Source organism: Muscardinus avellanarius (assembly GCF_963383645.1).
Source record: "Muscardinus avellanarius genome assembly, chromosome: 2".
NCBI classification, from domain to species: Eukaryota; Metazoa; Chordata; class Mammalia; order Rodentia; family Gliridae; genus Muscardinus; species Muscardinus avellanarius.
Genome location: NC_137787.1, coordinates 131,344,825 through 131,358,467, shown reverse-complemented (window position 1 = coordinate 131,358,467; position 13,643 = coordinate 131,344,825). Strand labels below are relative to the sequence as shown.

At 39.4% G+C, this 13,643-nt stretch overlaps 1 protein-coding gene across 1 annotated transcript in view; it reads left to right on the top strand.

The window, feature by feature from the left end:
* Positions 1 to 495: 495 nt before the first annotated feature.
* Positions 496 to 13,643, top strand: part of STARD13 (StAR related lipid transfer domain containing 13) — a gene marked incomplete at both ends in the record, with an annotated part of 251,181 nt that continues 238,033 nt past the window's right edge. The window contains one exon of the mRNA XM_080690170.1: positions 496 to 619. Within this exon, the coding sequence (XP_080546296.1) occupies positions 496 to 619 (124 nt within the window). The remainder of the gene's footprint in view (positions 620 to 13,643) is intronic.

Sequence of the window (13,643 nt, the reverse complement as noted above, 5' to 3'; positions counted from 1 at the left end):
TAATAACGTGGCACCTACTGTGGCATATTTAAACTTTTTATTAGCGTTGTGATGACGGCGGTTTCTGAGGCTGAGAGATGGCAAGCATCGGGAACCAGGAGGGATATGGCACAGTCTCAGATCTCCGGGTGGAACCGAGAGAGGGGAGTGGAAGCTCCTGGAGTGGGCCGGGAGGACCAGGCTGTCAGGTTAGGGGGGAGGGAGGGGAGGGAGGCGCGCTCCTGGAAGGAGCTAGACTGTCGGAGAGGGAGAGCGGAGAGGAGAGGGACGGGAGGGCGGGCGGGCAGCGGAGTGGAGGAGCGCGCGAGGGAGGAGGAAAGTGGCCTGAGAGGAGTGGCGGGCGCGGGGCGGCGAGGCGTCCCGGCCATGCGGCGCGGGCGGCGGGTCCCGGGACCCCCGGAGCCCGAGGGCGGCGTCTGGCCTCTCGGGTCGCCCGGAGTCTGAGCCGCCGAGCGGTGGTGGGAGCTCGCCGGTCGTTATGAGGACGGATCTAAAATGACCAGCAAACGGAGAGCTTTCCAAACGCCGCTCCGGAGATCCATCAGCGAGCAGCTGCGGGACTCCACGGCCCGAGCCTGGGAGCTGCTGTGGAGGAACGTCCGCGAGAGGCGGCTGGCAGGTCGGTGTTCCCCGGGCCGCGGGCCGCGAGTGGCCGGCCTGCGCCGAGCGCCCGCCCGGTGGGTGTGGGCGCGCTGACCGCCCGGCGGCTCTCCGCGCCCCTGCGCCCCGAGGGCGGCCGGTCACCTGGGGCGCGTCCTCCCGGTGGCCGCCCCATCCCACCCCAGTGAAAAAGTGTCCAGCCAAAACGGCCTTCCCGAGCGGCACAACTCAGTGCAGCCCTGCCCCTGTCCAGGTGGTCCGCGTCCCTGGCCGCCTTGGAAGAGTCAGTGCTCCGCAAGGGAGGGAAAGCCAGCCCTCGGGGAGGCTCGGCGGTTAGGGGTGGCTGCAGAGGGCTTGGAGGAAGACAGCGAACAGCTGTTGGTACAGGTAACCAGCCCCGGCGACCCCTGCCCTGCGCAGACAGGGCTCTTCACTCTGCAGTTGGACAGGAGGGGCTTGCCTTTGGAGATTGGTTGCCCTTAATTAGAGGAAGCGGTGCTTATTGGGAGCCAAGAGGTCTTCAAGAATCCTAGCCTAGGTAGAAGGCGGGCCCTCTTGATAGCACCGCCCCCCAGCCTCCCTGCCTGCTGTGTACCCCCTTGGGGACCTTGAGTTGCAGTGCGTGGTCTTGGCCCCTCAGCGCGCTCTTTAGGATCTCCAAGTCTCCCCAGTTCCCGCCATACCTGCCCCAGTAAGAGGAAGTGGCCTGACCACAGTTCCTGGGCACTGTAGAGTGAAGACCTCATTTGCCCAAATGTGAGCTGTTGAGAGATGATTCAGGAATTAGGGGGACCAAGAGGGTATGATTGAATAACTCCTATAAGCCAAGTCTCTGAACCCCCTTGTCCTGAGATGGGCACATGGGGAGAAGACCACAAGGGGAGAAGAGATTTCTAGATAAGCAGTTATGAAACCTGGGATGCAGAAAGTGAAGTGGAATGTTAACCTGCTGTGGACTCCTCCCTTTTCCTGTTTAAACTGTAGGACAAGTGGTGTGCTAGTGTTGTGCCCTTAAACACGTGCAACCACATCTCCTCACCAACAACAGATGCCCCTGTATGTATCACCTTGAGCAGATGGTCCTTATCAAGTTCACTAAGTCAGCAGTAGGCATTACAGATGATTCCAGTTCTCAGTATGGTAAGCATGAAATGTGCATCTCATATTTTCTCTCCAGGACAGTGATTCCATTTAGTAAGCACCCAAGAAATAATGGTGTTTTTTTTTGGGGGGGGGGGTCTGTTCCCAGAAATAAATCGTGGTCACCCAGTAGTTCTGACTGTTGATTGTTGAAGGTCTGTATGTGCATTATAGTACTCAATAACTTTCCCTGTTATCATGCTAAAGTGTATAATCTATAAGAGGGATGGTGTTAGAGAAATTTTTGTGGTCTAATAAACTTTCATTCCTTCATAACTTCAGAATGCTCACTGGAAATATCTTTCATAGTGTCTGTTATTTAAATTTCTTCACTTTATTAGATCCATGGATCCTCAGGAAACAAGTCTCTCCAGGAGGGCTATCAAGGCTATGTTAGGTCTTTATAGAAGCAGACACCAAAGCTGACTTTGGTCAAAGCCCTGTCCTTTTCTAAAGGAGATCAGAGAGGGAAGAGAGTGTGATGTGTACACAGAACTATCATGATTGTCCAGGAGAGCCATATACTCACTTGGATTTTAGACATTGCAGTTCAGGTAGTGAAGGGAAAATGTTGATTCTAGGAAATACGCTATAGGTAGAGATTTTAAGACCAGGAGTATATAGAAATTATGACCAAAAGTGGGTTCAGAATGGCAAGTAAAAGAGTTCTCTCAGAGAAATGCAATTACTTTTTAAAATAGCAGTATGAGGTTTTTAAATGTTTAATCAGAATATTAATATCTGCTTACCCATAATCTGCTTACCACTCTGCTAACAGTGGATGCCAGAAGGTTATTCAACTGGGACCAAACAATCTCCTCTGAGGCCGACTTCAACTTCTGCTTCTCTAAGCAGGCTGGGATGCTTGCCACAAAACCAAGCCAGCTCCATGAAGGAACTTTTAGATGCAAATTGATTTGCTTGCATTTTCTTGCTAAGGTAGCTAAAATATGGAACTTTGGCCTTAAAAAACTGAAATGCTTAAGTTATTAATGTTGGCATCAATTCTAGGCTAAAGTCTTCTCTTTGAGGAGGGTTCTAAAATGTTAATATACTTTCATTGTTGCATTGTAATTATACATCCTAGTGGGTTTCAAAGTGACAAACGTGCATGCACACAGCATGTTGTGGTGTTTCCCTCCACATCCCACCCTCTCCCCCTCCCCCGCCACCCTTACATGTTAGTGAGATTGGTAGTGATACCTTCATGTATGGGCACAGAATTATTTGAACTGTTTCTCTCATCAAGCTTTCTTTTTTCTCTCCCTCCCTCCCTTCACTATTCTGCTGGTCTCTATCCTCATATATCTGAAGTCCATTTTGTTTTCTGTTTTCTCTCTGGGTTCTACATATGAAAGAAAACATAATGACCTTTGACTTCTGAGACTGGCTGATCTCATTTGTCATCATATTCTCTGGCTCTATCCATTGTTCCAAAGTGACATAATTTCCTTCTTCTGAATTTCCTCCCATATGTATATAACATTTTCTCTATCCATTAATCTGTCGATGAACACCTAGGTTGGTTCCATATTTGACTGTTGTGAATTGTGCTGCTATAAACATAAATGTGGATATGCATGTATCACTGTAGTATTCTAACTTTTATTCTTCTGGAAAGATACTGAGGAGTGGTGAGTGGTACAGCTGAATTATGGTAGTTCTATTCCTAGTCTTTTAAGAAACTTCCATAATGATCTCCATAGTGGCTGAACTAATTTACAATCCCACCAATAATGTATAAGAGTTCCTATTTCACCACAGCCTTGCAGCATTTATTATTGTTTATATTCTTGATGATTGTCATTCTGACTAGAGTTAGATTGAATCTCAGTGTAATTTTTATTGCATTTCCCTAATTGCTAATGATACTGAATTTTTTCATATATTTACTGTATTTCTTCTTTTAAGAAGTGTCTATTCAGATCAACTGCCCATTTTTGATTGGGTTATTTGTTTTTAATGTTAATATTTTTTGTGTGCGGTACTGGGTATGAAACCCAGGGGCATTCTACCTCCAACTTCAACTCCAGCCCTATTTTTTATTCTTTATTTTGAAACAGAGTCTCGCTGAGTTGCAAAGGAGTCTCACTAAGTAGCTGAGCCTGTCCGCGAATGAACCGTGATCCTCTTGTCTCAGCCTTCAGAATGCTGGGATTACAAGCGTGCGCAACCACTCCTGGTTTAGTGTTAAGATTTTTAAGCTCCTTGTATATTGTAAATATTAGTCCTCTGTCAGAGGATAGTCTCCCATTCTGGTGACTTTCCTTTTCAGACTCTGTATTATTTCCTTTGTTGCACAGAAGCTTTTAAATTTGATATCAACCTGTTTATTGATTCTCAGTTTAATTTCCTGAGCTTTAGGGATTTCACTGAGAAAGTCAATACCAGTACCTGTATATTGGAGAGTTGGTCGAATTTCTAGGTTTTCTGACTCATCTTGAGTTGACTTTTGTGCAGGGTAAGGGAATAATAAGTGTCTCATTTCATTCTTCTAAAAATGAATAGCCAATTTTCCCAGAACCATTTGTTGAAAGACTGTCTTTTCTCTAGCATATGTTTTTAGCTCCTTTGTAAAACGTCAACTGTCAATAAGTGTGAGCATTTGTTTCTGTTTCTTTCATTCTATTTCATTGGCCTATGTGACTGTTTTTATACCATACCATGCTGTTTTTGTTACTGTAGTTCTGCATTATTCTTTATCACAGAAGGTGTTCTTAAAGGGATCTGTTGGCAATATTAGAATAACGAACTATATGAGTGCATCCCTGAAGAGCATTAGTCCCTACAAGAGACAATATGATGTTATTGTTTTTTGTTTGTTTTGTTTATATTTTTCTATCGAATGAAAGTTTTGTGCTGGTTTTTCTTTTACTTGCCAACATTTTCTTCTTATTGCACTTAGTCAATGGAAATGTTCAAAGTCCTTTTTAGTAAACTTTTGTTTGTTGTCCAGAGCATTCTGAAGGTATTTGATTTTCTCTTTTTTTTTATGTCCCAAGGGAGGAAATCTTTATTCCAATTAAATCTTGACTTCTCTTTATGAAAAGTTTTCTTATCAACTGAAAAAGAAGGCAAAAACCAACATGACTATTTAAGCAAATTGAAGCCTGTGGATTTTTGTGGTGTAGGACTCTGTTCAGAAGGGAAAGAAGACTTAGTTGGAAAAGCAATTCCTAACATGGGTCACAATGACATATATATTGAAACCAGCGAAAGGATAAGATGAGAATGATGTCCAAATATGTTCATTTCTTTGCAAAATTATACAATGGAGTTACTGTTAAAAAAAAAAAAGTGACATCGGGAGTCCTTCTTGGTCTTTCCAATTTCATGGTAGTTGCTAAAATTTCCATTAGGTTGTAGCATTTTTGCCAAGGCATGCTTCTTGATTTCCCAAGATTTTAATTCTCATGGGGTTAGAAAAAGTTGTTTTTTAAAAATCTGTCTTCTCAATATTCATTATTGCATTACTAGTTGTAAATATTGCTTATGACAAAGTTGGTTAGTGTTCAAAGCAGGATTTAGATTCACTTTGTCAGAAGCCAAAGGCCATTTGTGCCCTTTTCCTATTATACCACACCGACTCCTCCCTGAGATTTGTGGAGACATGTGAACCCCCAAATCTTTTCTAAGGCTTTCTTCCACATACAGTTAGATTAAAGAAAGAATAGCAAAACAAAACAAAAAACTAGAAAGAAAATTACTCTTTCTTCTTTCTTGGAACATTAAGTATAACATAATGCACTTAAAAGAAATTATCCCAGGTAGATATGGTGGTACATGCCTGTAATCCTAGTACTTGGGAGGCTGAGACAGGATTACAGGTTTGAGGATAGCTTCAGCATATTAACAAGACCCTCAGCAGCTTAATGAGACCCTGTTTCAATTTAAAAAAATAGGACTGGGAGTGTAATTCAGAGGTAGAATGCCCCTGGGTTAAGTTCCTAGTACAATAATAAAAATAATAAAATAGCTTGTTCCTTCATCATCCCATTGGGCTTATTAGTATACATGCTTACAGAGATTTGAAAGAAATAAACATCCAAACATTTAGCTTGTTGGGCCTCATGTGGTTCGCCCCACCCACACCACAGCAATGGCTGCAAAAATGAGAGGCTGTTGGAAAAACTCTAAATGAAGTGCGGATTTCTTCCAGGTGGATGAATGACAGGTTCTTTTGACTTCCCCAGTTCCCTTGCCTTTAATGCTGGTGATAATTCTCAACTTTTATAGCATTATTAAATTCTCTAGGCAGAAGTTGTACCCATTAGCTTTTGGTGTTTGTAAGCAGTTTTAACTACTTTTCAAATGTTGAGGTCTGAGAAAAATCTAAATGACTTTTCTAAAGCTTTCTGCTCCTTTATTTTAAAACCCTAGTCTATTTTAATGGAAATTTAACAGATATGTTTGATTCCTTTATACTCATTTAGGTAGTTTGTGAGCTAATTGATGTCCATGTCTTTTGATGTCTTTTGTAGTTTCATTTAAAATCATTTTTTGAGCAACAGGAAGTTATATTGTTGCCAAGAATATACTAACTTAAAACACTGGAAAGTCTGTTTCATTAAAAACATTAATTCCACCAAATTTCAGTGGGTTTTCATCTGTTAAAACAAGATCATTCATTCTCAAAGTCAACAGTAGCATTCTGTGATGTAATGTAAACATAAGATTTGGATTTTAACGCAAAGCAGGATCAAGAATAAAACATGGACCATAAAAATGTCCTTATTAAAGTCTAAATGTATTCCAGGATATCAAAAGTACAGGATGACACTATCCAACCCTTTTCATGTATCTCATAACCTTTTTGTTATCAGATTACTGTGAAGAATAGGCCATTCTACTCTGCCAGGGTTTTGCTGCTGCCACTGTTTTTTTTAAATAACTTCTCTTGAAGCTCGGTGTGGTGGCACATGCCTATAATCTCAGGATTTGAGAAGCTGAGAGAGGAGGAGCACAGGTTCTAGACCAGTTTAAGCAATAGCAAGACTCAACAACCTAGCAAGACCCTGTTTCAAAGTAAAAAAATAAAAATAAATTTATTATTATTATTATTATTATTATTATTATTATTATTTTGGTACTGGGGGTTGAACTCTGGGGCATTCTACCTCTGAGCTACACTCCAGCTCTATTTTTATTTTAGCCCATTCAGTTGTGATACACAAATTTTTTATATGCATGAGATTATTTTAAATGTTGTATAAGCCACACTCTTGAAATCCCCGCGCTTGGGAGGCAGAGACAGGAGGATCGCGCTGGTTCCAAGCCAGCCTGGCTGGCTTAAGAGACCCTGTTTCCAAATAAAAATATAAAATGGGTCTGGGAGTGTAGCCCGGAGGTAGACGGGCTTCCAGGAACCCCAGTACCACCAAAAAAATAAAATAAATAAAATAAAATGTTGTATAAAATTGCCTCTAGGCTATGTGTATAGGATGTATATGAAACATAACTGAATTTCATGTTTAGAATTGGGTCCTGTCCCCAAGCTGTCTCATTATGTATATGCAAATATTCCAAAATCTGGAAAAATCTGAAAATCAAATACTTCTTATCCTGATTATTTTGGATAATACATACTCATCCTGTATTCTAAGCCCCTAAAAAAAAGTTTTGCTTAGATGAGGTCAAAGTGAGTTTGTCCTATTACAAAGAGAGAAAAAAAGAAAAGAAAAGAAAAGAAATGGAAAGGAAAGGTCAAGTGGCACCTGAAAAGTAATTAAAATCAGTGGAAGTAGATGAAGTCACATTGACAGAATCTGGTTATAAGATCATGTTGGGCTTTACTGCCAGGAAAAGAAGTTTTGATTTGGTGCTAAAAAGCATTTTAAGACGTTTTAAGACCAAATAAATTATTACCAGTAGTGGTTCAGATAAGACAAAAATAGTGACATGAACTAGTGTGATAGTGGTGGAAATGAAGAGAAGGGAAAATCTGGAATGTTTCGGGGGTGGAGACAGCAGTGCTGAAAGGTTAGAGGCAAAGGGGAGGGACACATAGCTTTGGAAATGAGGGACTAATGAAGGGTAGTACTGTTGGATAAAATGGGAACAACTGGCAGATTTTCATGGAGAGAAGAGTGAAGAGTTCTCTGTTGGCCGTGTTAACTTTGAAATACTTGTTAGACATCCAAATGTGAAAGTCAAAAAATTGGATGTACAAGTAGAGTTTTGGAAGGCTAGTCAGAGCCAGAAAAATAAGTTTGGGAGTTTCTGGCTTACAACCACTCTGTAAAACTTTGAAATGCTAGGGGGCTACTTAAGAAGAGAATATGGTTAAGGAGCAGTGCCAAGGACCAAGTTCTAGGGTATTTATTTTTTAGAGCCCAACATTTGGACATAAATATACATAGGCATGTATTAAATTCCTTGGAAAATTAGAAATATATCTACACTGTTCCTAAATTCTGCATTTTCCTAGCAAAATAGCAGTACTGTATTGAATAAATGATCTTTGTGATACATTTACTTATTCAACTTATTCATACCAGAAATGTTGAGTAAACATAATCATAAAAATATGCCTCACTAATAAATTATTTTAGTTGAAAAATTGTATTGCAAAGTAAAAATTTAAAAATAGCATTAGTAGAATAGACTTCTCAAGGCTACCCTCCCACACACACTCAAAAAGAAGTCTAATTAAATAAAAATGGTATTAATGTGAAAGCTTCTCTAATTACCATAACTTCTTAGGCCCATATATAATAGGGTAAGTAAGAACTTTATGTTGGACAAGTGAGCTTCTCCAGGTCATGATACTCAGGCATATTCAAATTGGACAAAAATTAAATAGTAGGAAAGTTTCTGTTTAATCTAATATTACATCCCGTTATTGACCTTGATTCATTATGCTTTACCAAAGAAAGTTAAGTTGAAATTTCTCAAAGAAAAATTGCAAACACAATTTTCTTTGTTCGTAAATAAAGTCACTTAATGTTTTGTATATTTGTCAGGAGAATTACAAATTTGGCCGAACCTATATGCAATGCACTGGCTAATTCTTGAAAGTAACAGCTTCCTCCTGGAAATGGAAAAAAGAAAGACCATGTGAACTGCTGGTGGTTGCCTTAAATAAGAGCCACAGTCCTAGCAGTTGGCTGACATTGCTTAAGACCATTTGATAGGACTTTTTGTGAATTACCAAATTGATCATTTGTCCATGGAGCACATACCTAATAAATGTAGTAGCTATCTCTCCTTTGTGCTTTCTGAAAATTATGTTGAACAAAACAGCTTATAAAGAAAAAAAGTGCCTAGAGACATGGTATTTTTCAAGGAGTTTATCCAATATTGGGTTTCTATTCTGCCCTCTTGCAAGTTCAGTGATACTATGAAATGAAAACAAAAGTGTTTTTTAAAGTATTACAACATTCCTAGGCTTTTTTATGGTCCTTGAATGTTTAGTCCTAAAACAGACAAGTTGAAGGACAAATATTTATGTCATGTTTGTAGTTAGTCAATAAGTATTTATTGAGCCATGAAATAGCATCCTTGTCAAAGCATGTTGGGACAGTTGCGCAGGATATTAATTCTGTACTGTGGTTGTATCCTGGCAAAGCACATAAATTTCATTATGCTTCTCAAATCACTTAAACTCATCTATTTTACCAGATCTAGAGAAAGCCTCCAGAAATTGCAAAAGGACATTAGAGAATGTGCCATGACTGCACAATGGTGTATTTGCAAATTTGCTATGTCAAGCCGTCTTATTTATTTATTTATTTATTTATTTATTTATTATTGCAGTACTGGGGATGGAACCCAGGGGCATTCTACCTTCAGGCTACACCTCCAGCCCTATTTTTTATTCTTTATTTGGAAACAGGGTCTCACTAAGTTGTGGAGGGCTTCACTAAGTACCTGAGGCTGGCCATGAACCCAGATCCTCCTGTCTCAGCCTCCCAAATGCTGGCATTACAAGCATGTGCCACCATGCCAGACATGTCAAGCCATCTTACATTCTCAGGAAGAATATTTTTTTAATGGTGCTTTTATCCAAAATAAAAATTTCCGAATGTTATGGATTTATTGTTACCTACAATTCATCATGGTATGTCATATTTGCTGAATATTTCTTTTTTCTTTCTATATAGGAAATTAAATGAATAGAGATAATTATATAACTCCACAAAACTTAACACATTAACTAGCAATGATATTAAATTGGAGAGCATTATACTTCTTATCCTCACTCCATCTGGATAAAGTGGAAAGATTTTCAGGTTCCCTGAAGGATCTTTGGAAGCCTTTTTCATTGAAATTCAATATTCATGATTAGAATAACAACCCAAGCACAAATGCTTGACTATCTGGAAATGTAACAAGTAAAAATTTTACTAATTGATCATTGCATAGGAATGTACAAGCCATCACAATGAAGTCACAAAGATGGCAAGAGGACCTTTCCCCCTTGCCTGATGTTGGGCTGTATTCATCACAGAACTCTTCACAGTGACAGGTCACACCTTTCCTAGCCACAGAGATTTGTCCCAATGGTCTTATAATAAATTGCCTTCTTCTGTCAGTGGCAAGAGAACATTTCATAAGCAATAGACATAGAAGAAGAGCAATTGTTAGAATGAAAATAAGTCAGAAAGGCTTTTTGCATAATTCAACTAGAGAGGCTCTGTGCTGTTTGATTTCTATCTAGTGCTTAAAACTAAATCAAAGCAAAAATGACATTTTAAAAATTATACAGTCTTAACCCTTTAGAGTGACATTATAATGGTGTAAAAGAGATTGAAACTATTTAAAATATCATGCATATAAAATTACAAATGCATAATGAGTAATTAACATCTGTGAAATTAACATTATTTAGTCATAATGTTCATATAAACGTTTGTCACGGCTATGGCCAGGATGCTAGGAGCACAGATTGCCCAGTGTCCTCAGTGCACATCCTTTAACTCTTGGTTCCTCCAACCATTTGGTAAAGAGTAGGGCTGGTGGGATTGGTGGGGTTGGGACATGATGGAAGATCACTGGCACAGCATCATAATTTAGAGGTTAAGAAAAAGTACTGGAGTCAAGGGCGATTTTAAATCCTTCCTCTGCCACTTAACTAGAAAGCCTAGGGAGATGATAATCCCAGTGTTGCTGGGCACAGCGACTCATACCTGTAATCCCAGAACTTGGGAGGCTGAGACAGAAGGATCACAGGTTCATGGCCAGCCTCAGCAACTTAATGAGGTCCTCTGCAACTTCGTGAGACCCTGTTCAAATTTTAAAAAATAAGGCTAGGCTCATAGGTAGAATGCCCCTGGTTTCCATCTTCAGTACCAAAAATAAAATCCCAATGTTCTTCATTTTTCTTATCTTTAAAAGGAAGATAAGCATCATACTTACTTGATGGGGTAGTTATGAGAACCGAATGAGTTAATATTTACAAAGTACTTAGTACAGGTTCTGGTCCACAAGAGCATAAACACTATCTAAAGTTTTATTTAAGTAAAACACACATATATGTGGGTATAGAGCAGGGTATAGAGCAGCAGAGACATCAGAGACATGTGTCCCTGGTTAAAATACACACACACACACACACACACACACACACACACACACACACACATTTAAGCACTAGCTTTAAGCCACCCACCCACTTCACTGATGGATTTATATGCCTTGTTTTTATGTTTTTTGAGCCCATTCTGAATCCCATGTCTCAGAATTTCCAAGTGCTAAAGCATTTGCTTCATTCTCCTTACTCTGACTGGGATAAAAAAAAAAAAATCAAGTGCTAAATATGTTGTTAGCATGGTTGGCAGCATCTTATATAGATCCATTAGTGTTATAGAATGAATCCTTCATTATGCTAACATTTTATCTTTCTGAAAGATCATCAATTTTGGTTTGTTCATCAAAATTACTATCAGCTCTGGTGCTATGCAACTAGGAATTCACTCATGCCTTTCGCCTAAATGGAATTTGATGAAGATCTAATTAAAATGAGAGATGTTGGACTAACATAATCTCTAAGGCCTCATTTCACTTTAAAGATCAATGAGTGTAAAACTAGACTGTGGGTCTAGAAAAAACTTAATGTCGTAAGTCTTAGTTCTTCTGTGTGGATTTCAAAGAATGCTCTGATAGATGAGAGAGGGAAGAAGTGTAACCCAGGAATTCCATAAGTGTCACCCCCTACATGCTTATGGTCAGCTAGTCTGTGTCAACAGCATGACTAGTACTTTCTGTTACTGGTACTACATTTGCCAGAACTGGATAAGGAGTTAGGGGTGGACAAGCTAGGCATCTAGGAACATCAAAACCCTCTAAAACCTCAACAGTTCCTGCACACATTCAGGTAGGGCTAGCTGGATTCAAGGGCACACAACCTATGCAGTCATCAACAATCCTCTGATCACAAGTACTCCAAACACCTGACCATTTTGTTTAACGTTTTGTTGTTAATTTCTTGAAAATCTTATGAAAGCACATTTTCACCAGGTCCTGCAAATGATAGAGCCAGCACTATACTCAGCGGAAGCCAGTCCCTCGTAGAATCATGCCTTGTTTGGTGAGCTCACCTTAATGAGTGATTTTGTGTATTATGTAGGTAAGATACCAGCAACATGTAACTCAGAGGATATTAGATTTTGATGGAACCTCAGAAGGCTTCTCTTGAGCAGCTACCATCCACAATTTATATCCTCTGTACCTCCTGCTTTTGAGGAAGGAGATGGCCAAGAATAAAGTGTGTTTATTTTACCTTATTGCTTATTGATTCTGACATCATTATGAGGTAATGCACTAACATTACTCCTGATGTTTGCAGAGTTATAATGGTTATAATTTAATTATTATATACATTGAAGCAAATATTTTAATTAGTTTTTTAAAGTATTATGGCATTTAGGTATAATAGGAAATTGGGATGAGGTCCAATTCTTAGTATGCTAGACTTTCAGATCTTTGTTTTGAAAACTTCTTAATTAAGCTATGTCTTAATTAAATTTTTATCTATAACGCCCATAGTAGATTAATTCATTTAATGACTTCTATTAAAACCATTAAATCTATTTCCTGTGTAGGTTTCCCCTATAAGACTGACTCTGAAAAGGAAATTAGGAGACATAGTAATAAAGCCTACCATTTATCATGATTTTATCCGCCAACATTTTATTTTGTCATTATGCCCATCTGTCTCTGGGAAGAACACTAAAGCTAATTGAGTCTAGTTTCACAAAGTTGCATAGGTTAAATCCTTCTCTGCTAAAAGCAACCTTTACATAGAATTCCTCATTTGGCAATAAGTGCTTCTGGGCAATTGAAAAAATGAATGAGTTGCACTCATTTCCATTTGCTCTTAGGCTACATCATCCAAGAATATATGTGAGTAGTTCTGAATAATCACATAAATAAGTAGGCAGATGATAATCAGTCAATTCTAGAATGTGTTGTAAAGAAGTCAACCTGCCTAACAGCAGGTCCCTGGCACTCAGGTGAGCACAGGTGGTGGTCCCTGGAGAGAATCAAGTAACAGTGGCTTGGTAAGCCAGTTCTGTATGTCAAACTCTGAACACAGAGAAGTAGGAGATTTGGAAGCAATTTTATCAAAGAGCCTAACAAATTTAGCTTTTTAGATAAGAATTGCTGAATTTGTAGGAGTCGATTAAACCTTGATAGCAGTCATCAGTACTCAGAAGTTCAAACTACAGGATCACTCTAGGTCTCCTGTATGAATGCTTACATGCAACAATTTGCCCAAATGTCTATATTTGGCCCTGGACTTCAGGCTATTCATTGTAACAGGTCAACTACTCTAGCATAGTACTAAGTAAGATACAGGAGGTGCCCAGTGAATGGTTGAGTTAATGACATTGTACTATTAACAGCTACCCAGCTTTGGTCTGCATTGTATGCCCAGCATTGTGCTAAGCCCTTCGTACATT